Below are 18,329 nucleotides of genomic sequence, written 5' to 3' on the forward strand. Positions count from 1 at the left end.
AAAGAAAGAGAAAGAAAGAAAGAAAAGAGAAAGAGAAGGAGGGAGAGAAGGAAAAGACAGAGAAAGAAAGAAGAAAGAAAGAAAGAGAGAGAGAGAGGAAGGAAAGAAGGAAGGAAGGAAGGAAAGAAGGGAAGGAGAGAGGGAGGGAGGGAAGGAAATGACAGACAGAAAGAAAGAAAGAAGAAAGAGAGAGAAGGAGGGAGGGAAGGAAAAGACAGAGAAAGAGAAAGAAGAAAGAAAGAAAGAGAGAGAAAGAGAAAGAAAAGAAAGAAAGAAAATAAAAAGAAAGAAAGAAAGGAAAGAAGAAGGAAGGAAGGAGGGAAGGGGAGGGAGGAAGGAAGGAAGGGGAGGGAGGAAGGAGGAAGGAAGGAAGGATTGATTGATTGATTTTAAAAATGATTATTTAGGGTCAGGCGCGGTGGCCTGTAATCCCAGCACTTTGGGAGGCTGAGGCGGGCGGATTACCTGAGGTCAGAAACTCGAGACCAGCCTGGACAACAGGGCGAAACCCCATCTCTACTAAAAACACAAAAATTGGCTGAGCGTGGTGGCCCATGCCTGTAATCCCAGCTACTCAGGAGGCTGAGGAATGAGAATCTCGAACCCAGGAGGCAGAAGTTGCAGTGATCTGAGATTGCACCGTTGCACTCCAGCCTAGAGGACACCACCTCTCTCCATAAAATGTGGGCAGTGGCGCCTAGCAGACCGTTCTGAGGATTAAATGAGATTCAGGGTGCACTGCACTTTCCCCAGGCGCCTGGTCCATGCAAGTTTTCACATGGGCTAGCAATGTTCATTAACCTGGATTCAATTCAGTCTGGGTTCTGGCTTCCCAAGACAATGAAATGCAAGGTTTAATCCTTGATTAGATCTTGAATTTAAAAAACAAAATAGGTCGGGCGTGACGGCTCACGCCTGTAATCCCAACACTTTGGGAGGCCTAGGCGGGTGGATTACCTGAAGTCAGGAGTTGGAGACCAGCCTGGCCAACATGGCGAAACCCTGTCTCTACTAAAAATACAAAAATTAGCTAGGCATGGTGGCAGGCGCCTGTAATCCCAGCTACTCGGGAGGCTGAGGCAGGAGAATCGTTTGAACCTGGGAGGTGGGGGTTGCAGTGAGCTGAGATTGTGCCACTGCACTCCAGTCTGGGCGACAGAATGAGATCCCATCTCAAAAAAGAAATGAAAAGCAAAGCAAGACGGTATGGGTATTGTGGTTTTGGAAGAGCTGTCCTTAATCTTAGGAGATACATGATGAAGGGTGTAGGGTTGACATTTTAAAATGTCTGCAAAGTGCTTTGAAATAGGTCAGTTAAAAAAACAAAAAAGAGAGGCCAGGTGTGGTGGCTCACACCTGTAATACGAGCACTTTGGGAGGCCAAGGTGGGAGGATCACTTGAGCCCAAGAGTTTAAGACCAGCCTGGTCAACATAATGAGACCAAACTCTAGAAAAAATGCAAAAATTAGTTGTGTGTGGTGTTGCATGCCTGTAGTCTCAGCTACTAGGGAGGCTGAGGTGGGAGGAACGCTTGAGCCTAGGAGGTCGAGGCTGCAGTGTACAAAGATTCCACCACTGTACTCCAGCCTAGACAACAGAGCAGGACCCTGTCTCAGAAAGACAGATCATATTGGGATGATGAAAATATTTTAAAACTGACTTATGTTGGTGGTTGCACCATAGTAGGTTGGTAAATTGACTATGATGATGTGGTAAAATCCCTAAATTGCACACTTAAAAGGGTAAATTATGATATGGAAAATATGCCTCAATAATGCTACTTTAGACATTCACTGGATTAGACCAAGTTGACCGATTTATTTATTTATTTGAGACGGAGTCTCACTCTGTCACTCAGGTTGGAGTGCAATGGTGTGATCTCAGCTCGCTGCAACCTTCGCCTTCTCGATTCAAGCGATTCTCCTGCCTCAGCCTCCCGAGTAGCTGGATTACAGGCTCATGCTACTATGACCACTTAATTTTTGTATTTTTAGTAGAGATGGGGTTTCATCATGTTGGCCAGGCTGGTCCTGAACTACTGACCTCAAGTGATCTGCCCACCTTGGCCTCTCAAAGTGCTGGGATTATAGGTGTGAGCAACCATGCCCCGCCTATTCTTTTTTTCTTTTTTCTTTTTTCTTTTTCTTTCTTTTTTTTTTTTTGAGACAAAGTCTCACTCTGTCACCCAGGTTGTAGTGCAGTGGCATGATCTCAGCTCACTGCAGCCTCGGTCTCCCAGGCTCAAGTAATCCTCCCATCTCAGCCTCCTGAGTAGCTGGGACTACATCCTGAGTAGCTGGGACTACAGACACACCACCATGCCCGGCTAATTTTTAAATTTTTCGTAGAGACAGGGTCTCACTATCTTGTCCCGGGTGGTCTCAAACTCCTGGACTCAAGTGATACTCCCACCTCGGCCTCCCAAAGTGCTGGGATTACAAGAATGAGCCACCACGCCCAGCCCTGATTTTTTTGTTGTTGTTCATTCCAAAGAATTTTAAGTTTATCCCTGTGCTGGCCCTGGGATATGAGCGAGACAAACACCACCCCTTCCCAGAGGAATGCACAGCCCAGTCTAGGCAGAGTAAATACATGGTGAGGATTCTAGGACCAAGAAGAGGGCAGGGATAAGATCACATGAGCTTAAGTTATGAGGCCCTGTGTGCCTGCTGGAGATAGGATAGTCTTCTCACTGTGTTGCCCAGGGTGGGTGCAGTAGTGCAGTCACAGCTCACTGCACCCTTGAACTCCTGGGCTCAAATGATCCTCCCACCTTAGCCTCCCAATTAGCTGGGACTACAGACTAGGTAATGTTATTATCATCCCTACTTTACAGATCAGAAAACCTAAGCCTAGAAAGGCTAAGACCATCACCCAGGGTCACAGAGCTGATCAGGAGCAGAGCCAGAAGATGGACTCAGGGCCTTTATGCCAAAGCCCAGGCATTCAGACTAGCATGAATCATTTCCAGCCTCCAGAAGGTGCACACGCCTCTGGTTGGTTCAGTGAACAGGGGTGGAATGATATCAATCAGACAAAGGGAAAGGGTCCGGGCACGGTGGTTCACATCTGTAATCCCAGCACTTCGGGAGGCCGAGGTGGGTGGATCACCTGACCTCAGAAGTTTGAGACCAGCCTGGTCAACATGGTGAAACCCCGTCTCTACTAAAAAATACAAAAATTAGCTGGGCGTGGTGTCATGCGCCTGTAATCCCAGCTACTCAGGAGGCTGAGGCAGGAGAATCGTTTGAACCCTGGAGGCTGAGGTTGCAGTGAGCTGAGATCACGCCACTGCACTCCAGCCTGGGCGACAGAGCGAGACTCCATCTCAAAAACAAAACAAAACAAACAAAAAAAAAACCCAAAGGGATAGAAACTGGAATTTCCCTGAACCCCTGTTGGCATCTGTTTTAATGCTTAACAACTGCATCTCGGGTAACTTAGGAGACTAGAAAATAGGTACTTTGGCCGGGCGTGGTGGCTCACACCTGTAATCCCAGCACTTTGGGAGGCTGAGGCAGGCGGATCACGAGGTCAGGAGATCGAGACCATCCTGACTAACACGATGAAACCCCGTCTCTACTAAAAATACAAGAAATTAGCCAGGCATGGTGGTGGGCACCTGTAGTCCCAGCTACTCGGGAGGCTGAGGCAGGAGAATGGCGAGAACCCGGGAGGGGGAGCTTGCAGTGAGCCGAGATTGCACCACTGCACTCAGCCTGGGCGGCAGAGCGAGACTCCGTCTCAAAAAAAAAAAAAAAAGAAAATAGGTACTTTACCAACACCTGTGAATGGTATTGCTACTTTAACTAGGGGTTCTTTTGTTACCTGACTCCTGTTTTTCTTTTTCATTTTCTTTTTTTCAAGACAGAGTTTCACTCTGTTGCCAGGCTGGAGTGGCACGATTGTGGATCACTGCAGCCTCAAACTCCTGGGTTCAAGTGAACCTCCTGCCTCAGCCTCCAGAGTAGCTGGGACTACAGGCGCCATGCCGCCACGCCCAGCTAATATTTTATTTTTTGTAGAGACAGGGGTCTTGCTATGTTGCCCAGGCTGGTCTTGAACTCCTGGACTCAAGCAGTATGCCCTCCTCAGCCTCCCAAAGTGCTGGGATTACCGGCGTGAGCCACCACACCCAGCTGTGACTGCTGTTTTTCTACCTTTACCTGTCTCTCATGTTCTCAAGTAAATTATCATCCTCTGTTTCTCTCTTGCAAAAACTGATTCTTCCTTGTGTCAAGTTGCTAGAAGGATCCCACAGCCCTCCCTCGGGTCTCCCCATTTTTAACCCGTAGTACTGGCCCCATCTAGTGGTTAGATTAAGGAAGTACCCCAGGCTCCCTCGGCCAAGCCCCTGGCGAGGCACGGTTGGGGAGAAATGGATGCTTTCTAGCCCTTCTCTCACCGGCAAAAATAGCAACACTCTTCAGGTTACCAAAGGCCAGATTCTCCTGATGTGTGTAAGCTACCCCTCTAGAGACCATCTTAACTTTTTCATTTAATTATAAACTATTTCATCAAAGATAGAGGAGAGAACATACTCTCCACCCAGATTTAGCAGAGATTACATTTTACATTTTGCTATATTTGCTTCAAATCTCTTTTTTTTTTTTTTTTTTTTTTGAGACAGGGTCTCGCTTTATTGCCCAGGCTGGAGTGCAGTGGCGCCATCACGGCTCACCGCAACCTCAACCTCCTGGGCTCAAGCAGTTCTCCCACCTCAACTTCCCGAGTAGCTGGGACTATAGGCGTGCAACACCATACCCAGCTAATTTTTGTATTTTTTGTAGAGACAGGGTCTTGTTATGTTGCCCAGGCTGGGCTTGAACTCCTGGACTCAAGTGAGCCTCCTGCCTCAGCCTCCCAAAGTGCTGGGATTACAGGCATGAGCCACTGTGCCCGGCCTAGATCTCTATATCTTTAATAAAAGTAAAACTTCAAGCCCCATCACTTTGGGATTCCTCTCCAAAAGTTATCTCCGTGCCTAAGTTGAAGTATATCAATTCTTTTTTTAAAAAATTTTGTCACTCTCAGGATATGCTTAAATATCAATTCCTTTTCGTGTTTAGTTTTTACTTCAGCTACACATGTATTATGTGTCCATAAAAATGGATAGGGTGCTGTGGTTTTTTTTTTTTTTTTTTTTTTTTTGGAGATGGAGTCTCGCTCTGTCACCCAGGCTGGAGTGCAATGGTGCAATCTTGGCTCACTGCAACCTCTGCCTCCTGAGTTCAAGCGACTCTCCTGCCTTGGCCTCCCGAGTAGCTGGGATTACAGACGCCTGCCACCAGGCCCAGATAATTTTGCATTTTTAGTAGAGACAGGATTTCGCCATGTTGGCCAGGCTGATCTCAAACTCCTGACCTCAGGTGATCTACCCACCTCAGCCTCCCGAAGTGCTGGGATTATAGGTGTGAGCCACCTTGCCCAGCTGTATTTTATTTTATTTTATTTCATTTCATTTCATTTTATATTATTATTTTTTGAGATGGAGTCTCACTGTTGCCCAGGCTGGAGTGCAGTGGTGCTGTCTCGGTTCACTGCAACCTCCACCTCCCAGGTTCAAGCAATTCTCTGCCTCAGCCTCCTGAGTAGCTGGGATTACGGGTGCCCACCACCACGCCCGGCTACTTTTTTGTATTTTTAGTAGAGACAGGGTTTCACCATCTTGGCCAGGCTGGTTTTGAATTCCTGACCTCGTGATCCACCCACCTTGGCCTCCCAAAGTGCTGGGATAACAGGTGTGAGCCACCGCGCCCGTCATGCTGCATTTTTAATATGTAAACAGGCCAGGCATTGTGGCTTACGCCTGTAATTCCAGCAATTTGGGAGGCCAAGGCAGGCAGATAACTTGAGGCTAGGAGTTTAAGACGAGCCTGGCCAACATGATGAAACCCTGTCTTTACTAAAAATACAAAAATTAGCTGGGCGTGGTGGCTCATGCCTGTAATTCCAGCTACCCGAGAGGCTGAGGCATGACAATCGTTTTTTCCCGGGAGGTGGAGGTAGCAGTGAGCCGAGATCACACCACTGCACTTTAGCCTGGGCAATAGAGGAAGGAAGGAAGGGAAGAAGGAAGGGAAGGAAGGAAAGAAGGAATGAAAGGAAGAAACGAAGTAAGGAAGGAAGGAAGGAGGGAGGGAGGAGAGTGTATATCATCTTGCTACTTTTGTTTTTTCCTCAACTCTGGCTCCTGAGATTTACTGATATGGACACACAATAGTTCAAGTGTATCCATTTTTAACTGCTATATAATATTTCATTGTAGAACTGAACAATGGTTCATCCATTCTCTTAGTGATGGAAAATTAGGTTTGATTCCAATGTCTAATGTGATAAATCATGTTACCATGAGCATCCTTGAATGTGTCTCCACATGCAATTGTGTGGGTTCCTACAGGGCAGGGCTCTGCACCCTCCTTGCCATGAACGTCACAGATGAGCAGCAGGAAGGCCTGCAGTAGCCAGAGCTGTGGCCCAGGCAGCTCCTCTGCCAGCTCCTCTCCTAGCCTCACTGGCTGTACAAATACACTGTCCACACGAGCCATAATGTGATAAAGACTCAAAGAGTGGAATTTCTGGGTTGCAGGGTACACACATCTTCAGCTTCACTGGACATTGCCAAACTGGCCTTGTCTTCTTCCTTTGCTCTTTAACTGACTTCAGGGACTCTTGATGTCCCCAAGAAATCTGGGGGCTGCCATTTCCTGGGTACGTAGCTTAGAACTGAAGATCATCCAACCATCTATTCATTTCACAAATATTTGTTGACATCTGCTGTGCCATAGGTAATAAAGTTGTTTGACCCAGGAGACTCATGTCTTTGCCAGCCACCATGTAACTGGCAGGCTAACTTGTGGGCTTGCAAGCAGGGAAAAATATCAGACCCTTCCCAGTTCTTGACAAGATGCTCTCCTTTTCCCGCCATGTGCGAAGCACTGGCCCAAGCCCTGGAGGGTGCAAAAGAGCCAAACCCCTGTCTCTACAAAAAAAAAAAATTAATTAGCTGGGTGTGGTGATATGTGCCTAGTTCTAGCTACTCTTGAGGCTAAGGAGGGAGGACTGCTTGAGCCCAGGAGATTGAGGCTGCAGTGAGCCGTGATCATACCACTGTACTCCAGCCTGGGCAAGACAGTGAGACCCATTTCTTAAAAAAAAAAAAAAAAAAAAAAAGTCCCTATGGATACAACCCATTAACCTCCTTCTCCAACCTCGGATTGGTACCTTGGTGGTTGTCAGGCCTCTGAGCCCAAGCTAACCCATCATATCCCCTGTGACCTGCACGTATACATCCAGATGGCCTGAAGCAACTGAAGAGCCACAAAAGACGACATTCCACCATTGTGATCTGTTCCTGCCCCACCCTCAACTGATCAACTGACCTTATGACAATACACGCTCCCCGCCCTTGCGATAATGCACTTTGTGATAGTTCCCATCCCCACCCCCCCGCCCTTAAGAAGGTACTTTGTAATATTCTCCCTGCCCTTAAGAAGGTACTTTGTAATATTTTCCCCGCCCTTGAGAATGTACTTTGTAAGATCCACCCCTTGCCCACAAAAAAATTGCTCCTAACTCCACTGCCTATCCCAAACCTATAAGAACTAATGATAATCCCACCCCTTTGCTGAATCTCTTTTCGGGCTCGGCCCACCTGCACCCAGGTGAAATAAACAGCCTTGTTGCTTACACAAAGCCTGTTGGTGGACTTTTCACAAGGAAGCATGTGACAGTGGTGTGTGATCCCTTTGGACAGCAGCTTTCCTTTCCCCACTATGTTTTGCTTTCTAAGCGGGTTGACAGCCTTTGAGTCCACAACCACTGGGAGGTCAACGGGCGTGGGCAAGTCTCAGGGTAAAAAGAAGCCAGCTCAGGGATAACCATATCCTGCAGAGAACTCACAGGTGAACAACTGAGCCTTGACTGAAAATAAATGATGGCCAAGGTCGCACAGTCTATAGCGGCGTGGCTGGACATCAGACCAGTTATTCCCACACCCAGCGCTTGGCCATCCCGTTTGTGATCGGTTTGGGGCTGGAGGTGGCATGTGGTTAGGGAACAATAGTGGGAGACCAGAGTACTGTGTATTCACAAGCCCAAAGAACAGGAAGATTTTCAACAGCAGCAGTAGCAATGTCCTTGGGGTGTATTTCAACAATATTGCACTTATAAAGAATTCTCCATGGGACAGCAGGAATATCTCAGGTAAGGTTGGGAGAGCTTGGAGGAACAAAGCCTGGAGGGATTATGAAAGCAAAATGGACAATATGTGCCTGTATTTCCCCCAGCACAGCACTGATCCCACTGGACTGTAATTGCTAGAGACTTGCCCCTCTGCCCCCACCTCCTGACCAGGTGGGCGTCCTGGTGGGTGGTGCCAAGTCTTTCTTATTGACTGTTGAGTCCCAACACCTGACAAAGAGGAAGCCCCCAGCCACAAGTAGATAGGCAATGCATTTCCAACATGAGTAGAATGGATGATAGTGGCCCAGAGTTCAAGGAGAGAACTTCCTGGAAGACTTGGCTCCCACAACAGCCACCCCCTTATTTATTTATTTATTTATTTATTTATTTTTTTTTTTTTGAGACGGAGTCTTACTCTGTCACCTGGGCTGGAGTACAATGGTGAAATCTCGGCTCACTGCAACATCCACCTCCCGGGTTCAAGAGATTCTCCTCCCTCAGCCTCCCAAGTAGCTGGGATTACGGGCTCCCGCCACTACACCTGGCTCATTTTGTGTATTTTTAGTAGAGACAGGGTTTCACCATGTTGGCCAGGCTGGTCTCAAACTCCTGACCTCGTGATTCACCTGCCTCAGCCTCCCAAAGTGCTGGGATTACAGGTGTGAGCCACCGTGCCTGGCCACTAGCCATCCCCTTATTATCTCAGGTTCCTGCACGTCTGTCTCACGGTACTCGCATCCCACACTGTGGCCACTTGTTTACTGGTCTGTCCTGAAAGCCCTCTGCTGAGAGGCCTCCAAGCTCATCATCTCAAGTGACCCTCAGGCAACCCTATAAGGCAAGGACAACCATGCCACCAATGAGGAAACTGAGACCTAGAGGGGTTGGGCAACCTGCCCAGGGCCACGTTCATGGTTGTGGCAGAAGTGGAATTGGAACCCAGGCATTGTGCTCCTCCCTGTTGGACTGTTGGGGGAAAGAGGCAGGACAGTGGGGTGGAGCCCCCACATGAGCCGAGTGTATATCCTGGCTCCAGCACTTTCTTTCTTTTTTTCTTTTTTTTTTTCCTTTCTTTTTTTTGAGACGGAGTCTCGTTCTGTTGCCCAGGCTGGAGCGCAGTGGCGCTATCTCGGCTCACTGCAATGTCTGCCTCCCGGGGTCAAGCAATTCTCCTGCCTCAGCCTCCTAAGCAGCTGGGATTACAGGCACGCACCACCACGCCTGGCTAATTTTTTGTATTTTTATTAGAGACGGGGTTTCACCATGTTGGTCAGGCTGGTCTCAAACTCCTGACCGCGTGATCCCCCGCCGTGGCCTCCCAACAGCACTTTCTATATGTTTAGGAACTCCCCTGGGCAAGTGATTTCATTTCTCTGCAAGTCACCTTCTTTGCCTGCAAAATGCAGATTTCCACTCTGCTACCTCACAGGGTTGCTTTGGATTTAAATGAGATAATGACTGTAACGCTCCCAGAGCCTGGCACTGAGCAAGCATTTCATAAATGAAATACTATCTATTTAATAATAATATTTGTAACCATCTATAACAAGTATACTAATCTATAGTGACAGAACGAGATCGGTGGTTGACAGGGAGGGAATGTGAGGGGAGAGACGAGAGAAAGGGATGACAAGGTGGCACGAGGAATCTTCCGGGCATGGTGGGTATGTTCATGACCTTGTTTGTGGCGATGGTTGCATGTGTGCACACAAATGTCAAAACTTAGCAAATTGCACTTTTTTTTTTTTTTTGAGATGGAATTTCACTCTTGTCGCCCAGGCTGGAGTGCAGTGGCACAATCTAGGCTCACTGCAACCTCCGCCTCCCAGGTTCAGGTTATTCTCCTGCCTCAGCCTCCCAAGTAGCTGAGATTACAGGTGCTCGCCACCACGCCCAGCTAATTTTTGTATTTTTAGTAGAGATATTTTTAGTAGAGCTGGGCGCTGCAAATTACACACTTTAAATATGTGCAGTTTGTTCTATGTCAATGATACCTCAATAAAGCAGTGTGAAAGCACATGCGATATTCTATGATCTTAAGATTTCATAGAAATAGGGCTGGGCTCAGTGGTTCACGCCTGTAATCCCAGCACTTTGAGAGGCTGAGGCAGGTGGATCACCTGAGCTTAGGAGTTCGAGACCATCCTGGGCAACATGGCAAAACCCTGTCTCTACTACAAATACAAAAATTAGCCAGGCATGATGGCACATGCCTGTAATCCCTGCTACTCTGGAGGCTGAAGTGGGAGCATTGCTTGAGCCTGGGATCTTAAGCCAAGATCGCTTAAGATCAGGCTGGAGTGCAGTGGCGCGATCATGGCTCACTGCAGCCTTGACCTCCAGGCCAAAGCGATCCTCCCACCTCAGCCTCCCGTGTAGCTGGGACTACAGGAACTCACCACCACATCCGGCTAAATTTTGTAGTTTAGAGTAGAGACGGGGTTTTGCCATGTTGCCCAGGCTGGTCTCAAACTCCTGGACTCGAGCAATCCACCCACCTTGGCCCCCCAAAGTATTGGGATTACAGGTGTGAGCCACAGCGCCCAGCGGAACTGTTGACATATTAAATAATCTAGGCTTTTGAACTTTTTCTGTTAAGTTATTGTTGTTTTTAGCCCATCTGGAGGTTACAGATAAGCCCAGCTGCAGGTCCTCAAACCTGCAGCTCACCAGCACCCTCTAGTGCCTTCTTGGTGTGAGCACATGAAGTCTCCTAGCTGTGGGCAGTTTCCCGTCTATCAGCACAAGGACACCTCTCTTTACAATCCTCACGTCTGACGCTGGGTGGGAAATGGATGGTGACCTGGGGCGCTGTCTCTGGTCCTGAAAGTCACAGTCAGCCGCGAAACTTAAGTCCAGAGCCCTCTCTGCAGCTGAATCACCCTTCCACACCTTTCTGGGGCCTTCTTTCCATTTATGATGGCCTCGAGGAGTAAGCTGGTAGTTTTGAATGTTTTGGATTGACAATTTAAATGTCGCAGGCAATGCTTCTGGAGAGCAATGATAGAAAGAATAAGGAGAGTGGCCAGGCGCGGTGGCTCACGCCTGTAATCCCAGCACTTTGGGAGGCCGAGGCGGGCTGATCACAAGGTCAAGAGATTGAGACCATCCTGGCCAACATGGTGAAATCCCGTCTCTACTAAAAATACAAAAATACATTAGCCAGGCATGGTGGCGCATGCCTGTAATCCCAGCTACTTGGGAGGCTGAGGCAGGAGTATCACTTGAATCCGGGAGGTGGAGGTTGCAGTGAGCTGAGATCACACCACTGTACTCCAGCCTGGCGACAGAGCGAGACTCCATCTAAAAGAAAAAAAAAAGAGAAAAAAGAAAGAAAGGAAGAAAGAAAGAAAGAAAGAGAAAGGGGAATGGGAACGAGTGTGAGATGAGTAATATGGTGGCCTTCTAGCAACGCAGGACGACAGCCACCACAGACTTGGACAATTTATGAAAACCAAATATACGCTCTTAAAATAGAACGTGGGCCTAAATACCTGGAATCACCCCCTTGGTAAGATTTGTAACAAAAAGATTAATATGAGGCCAGGCACAATGGCTCACATCTGCAATCCCAGCACTTTGGGAGGCTGAGGTGGGTGGATGACTTGAAGCCAGGAGTTCAAGACCAGCCTGGGCAACATGGTGAAACCTTGTCTCTACTAAAAATACAAAAATTAGCTGGGCATGATGGCGGGCGCCTATAATCCCAGCTACTCGGAAGGCTGAAACATGAGAATAGCTTGAACTCAGGAGGCAGAGGTTGCAGTGAGCCAAGATCGCACCACTGCACTCCAGCCTGGACGACAGAGCGAGACTCTGTCTCAAAAAAAAGAATTAATATGAACGGAGTTAATAACTTGAATGGAGTAGTGGACCCAAGAGCCGTATTGGTGTTGACAAAATGGCAGCATTTATTATATAAAGCTTCAACATGGTCCTGCAAGAGCTCTGGCACCTAATGACATCTAAAGAAAATGTGAAAGTCCCTCAGCTGCCTGAAGGACAGTGTTATGGCAACTAATCCAAAAGAAAAGCTGCAGGTCCTTCTTGCCTTTTTTATTTAAGCAGTCTTCATTGTTCACAGCAGTAAATATTCTTTTTGGTTATTGTTGTTGTTTTGTTTTTTTTTTTTTTTTTAAAGATGGAGCCTCCCTCTGTGGCCCAGACTGATGTGCAGTGGTGCGATCTTGGCTCACTCTGCCTCCCAAGTTCAAGCAATTCTTTGCCTCAGCCTCCCAAGTAGCTGGGATTATAGGTGCCCTCCACCACTCCCAGCTAATTTTTGTATTTTTAGTAGAGACGGGGTTTCACCATGTTGGCCAGGCTGGTCTCAAATTCCTGACCTCAAGTGATCTGCCCACCTTGGCCTCCCAAAGTGCTGGGATTACAGGGAGGAGCCACCACACCTGGCCCACAGCAGTAAATTTTCTAGATATGTCTTGCAGAAATCAAAGAACTGGAAAGAAAGTTATCATTCAAGGGCAAATTATCTTTTTTTTTTTTGAGATGAAGTCTTGCTCTATCGCCCAGGCTGGAATGCAGTGGTGCAATCTCAGCTCACTGCAGTCTCCGGCTCCCGTGTTCAAGAGATTCTCCTGCCTCAGCCTCCCGGGTAGCTGGACTACAGGTGCATGCCACCACGCCCAGCTAATTTTTTGTATTTTTAGTAGAGACGGGATTTCACCATGCTAGCCAGGATGGTCTCAATCTCCTGACCTCGTGATCCGCCTGCCTCGGCCTCCCAAAGTGCTGGGATTTCAGGCGTGAGCCACTGCGCCTGGTCCATTTTTCTTTCTTTTTTTTTTTTTTTTTTGTTTGAGATGGAGTCTTGCTCTGTTGCCCAGGCTTGAGTGCAGTGGTGCAATCCAGGCTCTCTGCAACCTCTGCCTCCCGGGTTCAAGCAATACTCTTGCCCAGCTATCTGAGTAGCTGGGACTACAGGCACACACCACCACACCTAGCCAATTTTTATATTTTTAGTAGAGACAGGGTTTCACCATGTTGGCCAGGCTGGTCTTGAACTCCTGACCTCAGGCGATCCATCCATCTCGGCCTCCCAAAGTGCTGGGATTGCAGGCATGAATCGCCATGTCCAGCCCAAGGGCAAATTATCGTAAGATAATATAAATGTCACCTGTAAATGTGTGAGAATCTTTTAAAAGATATTAAAAGATGCCATAAATGATACTAATTTTTGTTGATTTGAAATATATGTTGTTTTGTTTGCATGGTGGTATATGCCTGTAGTCCCAGCTACTCTGGAGGATGAGCCAGAGCAAAACTCCATCTCACAAAAAAGAAAAAAAAAAATTCACTTTGGGAGGCTGAAGCAGGCAGATCACTTGACCTCAGGAGTCTGAGACTAGCCTGGGCAACATGGTGAAACCTCGTCTCTCCAAAAAAAAAAACGTTAGCCAGTCATGGTGACGTTCACTTATAGTCTCAGCTACTTGAGAGGCTGATGTGGGAGAATTGCTTGAGCCCAGAAGGCAGAGATTGTGGTGAGCGAGATCAAGCCACTGTACTCTAGACTGACCACAGAGCCAGACCCTGTGTCAAAAGTAAAAACAGGAAAAGGAAAAAATTGTTAACTCTTTTAAAAGAGGAAAAATGGGCCAGGTGCGGTGGCTCAACACCTGTAATCCCAGCACTTTGGGAGGCCCAGGTGGGCAGATCATGAGGTCAGGACATCCAGACCATCCTGGCTAACATGGTGAAACCCCATCTCTACTAAAAATACAAAAAATTAGCCGGGCATCGTGGCACACACTTGTAATCCCAGCTACTCAGGAGGCTGAGGCAGGAGAATAGCTTGAACCTGGGAGGCAGAGGTTGCAGTGAGCCAAGGTCATGCCACTGCACTCCAGCCTGGGCGACAGAGAGACTCCATCTCAAAAATAAATAAATTAATTAAATTAAATAAAAGAGGAAGAATGGGGCACAAAACAATGTCAGGATCATTATGAAGTGAGGGCAGGGAGCAATTGCTGGGGCCACCCTGAGTGCTCGCTGTGAGAGGTCTTAAGGCCCTTTACCTTGTTGCTGTCTTCTCACGCTCCATGGATTTCAGTAGCAAACTTTGAGATAAATGATCAAATGGCAAATCAGAAAACACCCACACTTTTTTATTTTTGAGACAGAGTCTCACTCTGTCCCCCTGGCTGGAGTGCAGTGGTGCGATCTCGGGTCATGGCAACCTCCGCCTGCTGGGGTTCACGCCATTCCCTGCCTCGGCCTCCTGAGTAGCTGGGACTACAGTCACCTGCCACCACACCCGGCTAATTTTTGTATTTTCAGTAGAGATGGGGTTTCACCACGATGGCCAGGCTGGTCCCGAACTCCTGACCTCAGGTGATCTGCCTGCCTCGGCCTCCCAAAGTGCTGGGATTTTAGGCGTCAGCCACCATGCCTGGCCAATACCCACAGTTTTAAGGGAACAAAATGTTATCCAAGTATTTAGAGTAGCACAAACTGGGGGTGGGGAGACCCAGGCACAATGACTCCCAGCCCATGGCTCATTGATCCAAGGTCAACCAGCCCAGGTTGGGCCAATCAGGTCCTTTCTCTGCAAACTCAAAGTTGGGCCCAAGCATGCAGGTATGGGAAGTGGCCAAGCCTGATCCGCCTGTGGGCAATGTCCCAGCAACAGGGCCCCCACCTCCTGCCACTGAGTCCTACACAACACCCCCGGGGACCCTGCTCTTCCTGAGATGTGGTCAGTCCTCATTTTTCACATTTTTGTGAGTCACCCTGACTTCCTCTAACAAACCCTAAAAAAGCTCAAATCACGGTCAGCGTCTGTTGCTTGGAAACAGAGAACTTCAACTGATAGAGTAATTGGCCACTGAAAGAGTGGGAGATGGGCAGCAGGTGCTTAGGGAATTGTGGGGACTGGGAAGCGATTACTGAGCCCACATGGGGAAAAATGCAGGGAGGCACCCCTCTTCCCACCATCCATCTTCCAGGAGAGGGGAGTACCAGTGCGCACAGTGACAAAGCAGCTAAGCCAATGTCACCTGGACCTCCCTGAGGACCACCTACCTCCAAGAGGTCAGCTCCAGCACCCTGGGAAGTCACTGCCTCAGGCCAATCAATGGAGGGGTGACAGAGGCCAAGATCCCACCACCACCAGCACCAGGGCAGAGCAGTGGCTCTTCATGAAAGTGGGACGTTGAAATCTATTGAAAGGTACCTTTGCTGGGCACGGTGGCTCACGGCTGTAATCCCAACACTTAGAGGCCGAGGCAGGAGGATTGCTTGAGCCCAGGAGTTTGAGACCAGCCTGGGCAACACAATGAGACCCCATCTCTACAAAAAATAAAAAATTAGCTGGGAACGGTGGCACACGCCTGTAGTCCCAGCTACTCAGGAGGCTGAGGTGGGAGGATCACTTTTGCCTCAGAGGTTGAAGCTGCAGTGAGCCGTGATCACACCACTGCACTCCAGCCTGGGTGACAGGGTGAGACCCTATCTCTAAACAAACAAACATATCAGTGCTATTTTGGCAAGTTGTAATCAACGGAATATGCTGACTCAATTCAGAATTTTAACATCCACAGGTTCATGATCATAGGAACTTAAAAAATTTTTTTTTGAATTTTAGTTGTGCTAAAAAACACATCATATAAAGTTTACCATCTTCACCATTTTTAAGGGTACAACTCAATGGCATTAAGCACATTCACCTGTTGGGCATCCAATCATCTCCAGAACTTTTCATCTTCCCAAACTGAAGCTCTTGTCTCCATTAAACACTGACTCCACAGCCCCCCTTCCCCAGGTAGAAACCACCTTTCTACCTTCCATCTCTATGATTTTGACTTCTCTAGGGACCTCATAGAAGTGGAATCTTACAGTGTTTGTCTTTTTGTGACTGGCTTATTCCACCTAATATAATGATCATAGAAACTTTTGATACACTTTAATATTTCACTATATAGGCCGGGCACGGTGGCTCACGCCCGTAATCCCAGCATTTTGGGAGGCCGAGGCAGGTGGATCACCCGAGCTCCGGAGTTAGAGACCGGCCTGACCAACATGCAGAAACCCCGTCTCTACTAAAAATACAAAATTAGCCGGGCGTGGTGGCGCATGCCTGTAATCCCAGAGGCTGAGGCAGGAGAATGGCTTGAACCTGGGAGGTGGAGGTTGCTGTGAGCCGAGATCACACCATTGCACTCCAGCCTGGGCAACAAGAGCGAAACTCCGACTCAAAAAAATAAATAAAAAATTTAACTATATAGCCAGGCGCAGTGGCTCATGCCTGTAATCCCAGCACGTTGGGAGGCCAAGGCGGGTGGATCACCTGAGCTCAAGAGTTCGAAACCAGCCTGACCAACATGGTGAAACCCCATCTCTACTAAACAAAAATTAGCTGGGTGTGGTGGCGGGTGCCTATAATCCCAGCTACTTGGGAGGCTGAGGCAGGAGAATCACTTGAACCCAGGAGGCGGAGGTTGCAATGAGCCAAGATCATGCCATTGCACTCCAGCCTGGTCAACAAGAACAAAACTCCATCTCAAAAAAAAAAAAAAAAGAAAAAAGACACCAAACATGTGAGGAGGGCAGGAAACACGGATGGAAAAACCGCACTGTGCTTTCCTGTACCTGGGGCGGTGGAAGTGCTGAGGGGTCCCTGGAGGCAGAGATGTCCAAGGCACGACTCCTGACATGTAACAGGGCTAGAGTTGCTACCCGAGAAAAGGCCCCTCCAAGCCCATCAGAATGAGCCTGCTTGGAGGCAGCCTCCCTCACCTCTGTGGAATAGCCCCCCAGGGGTGCTAGCTTTTGAGTTTTTGAAGTACCCAGAAGGACTCAGCTGAGATCACAAAAGAAATTGAGTTCACTGCCATAGGGCCCCCAGCACTTGCTTATGACGACATAGGAGCCGCTAAACCTGCTGCACTGGAAGGGATGAGAAGCCTGAGGCTCAGAGAAGGTGGGTGACTTGCCCTGGGTCACACAGGTAACATGACAGCCAGAATGTAAACTCAGGCGTGTCTGCTTCCGGAGGCAGCATTTTGGAAAATTCTTTGTCCAACAGAAAGGGAGTATGTTTTTCACAAATATTTGACATACGCTATGGACATAGTACCTCACTAAGCACTACAGGTGAATAAAACAAACCCTGCCTTCGAGGTTACCGAACATTCAAGCAAACAGGGAAACGAGTCCCATTAGAGTATGAGAAATAAGACAGGCAGGGATGGGATGGGGAGGAGCAGGAGGACACCTGGGGAAGGCGGCAGGTCAGGGGAAGAGGCTGGGCCTGGAGCAGTCACCTGGCCTGGGGCATGTCTTAGCCTCTCCCAGTAGTTCCCTCACCTGCAAATGAAACATTTGTTTCATAAGATATCACGAAGACACCTGGCTCAATCTTAGACGCTCAATTAAGGTAAACTCCTTTCATTTCCAAGGGGAAGGAGAGGAGCAGGGAAGAGGTTTCCTGAGACATGTGGTGGATTAGAGATGCCCAGAAGGTCCCCAAAGGGGATGTCCTGGCCCTTGCATGGCCACTCCTTCATGGTGGGGACAGGCCCTTACTCTGCAGGGCCTTAGGCATCCCTGGCCCCCAGATCAGTCTGCCCTCTTGGAAAGTGTTCTATCCTTGAACACCAAGCACATATTTATGGAGCACCTACTGTATCCTGGTCAGAGTTCTGGGAATTAGAGACACAGAGGACAAAAGACAAGGTCCCTGCCCTCCTGAAGCTCTCATGGCAGTGGGAGAGGAGGGCAATAAACAAGGACTCAGATGGGGTGACAGGAGAGCGAGCAGGTGTCTGGGGGTCAGGAGTAAGGCTACTGTCGACAGGGGGAGGTGGGCTTGGAGCTGAGGGTTAGAAGCTGTTAGTTGTGTGGGACTTGGAGGCAAGAGTCCAGGCTGAGAACATGTTATATGTGAAAACTCCGAGGCAGGAGAGAGAAGGGGCGGGGGGCCTGAGAACGAGGGAGCCTGTGGGATGAGAAAGTCTCTCTGAGAGGAAAGTGCGCACATCACCGGGTCTGGGAGGTCAGAGGAAGAAGGGCACGTTTTTTCCCAAGGGTTTTGGGAAGCCATCGACAGGTACCAAGCAAGAATAGCAGGACCCAGTTCCTCGTAAAAAGACCACCTGTCCCTGTTGTAGGGAGAATGACTCAGAGA

General features: G+C 48.4%; 1 protein-coding gene across 1 annotated transcript; it reads left to right on the top strand.

Moving 5' to 3' along the window:
- The first annotated feature begins 8,183 nt into the window (after window positions 1–8,183).
- On the top strand, window positions 8,184–12,206 carry LOC112134894 (ubiquitin-conjugating enzyme E2 variant 1-like). The gene is given in 5 exon segments (XM_024251956.1): window positions 8,184–8,206; window positions 11,595–11,696; window positions 11,772–11,795; window positions 12,018–12,102; window positions 12,105–12,206. Coding segments are annotated over 5 exon segments (336 nt in total).
- Window positions 12,207–18,329: the final 6,123 nt, after the last annotated feature.

This window comes from Pongo abelii, chromosome 13, assembly GCF_028885655.2.
Source record: "Pongo abelii isolate AG06213 chromosome 13, NHGRI_mPonAbe1-v2.0_pri, whole genome shotgun sequence".
In the NCBI taxonomy this organism is placed as follows: Eukaryota; Metazoa; Chordata; class Mammalia; order Primates; family Hominidae; genus Pongo; species Pongo abelii.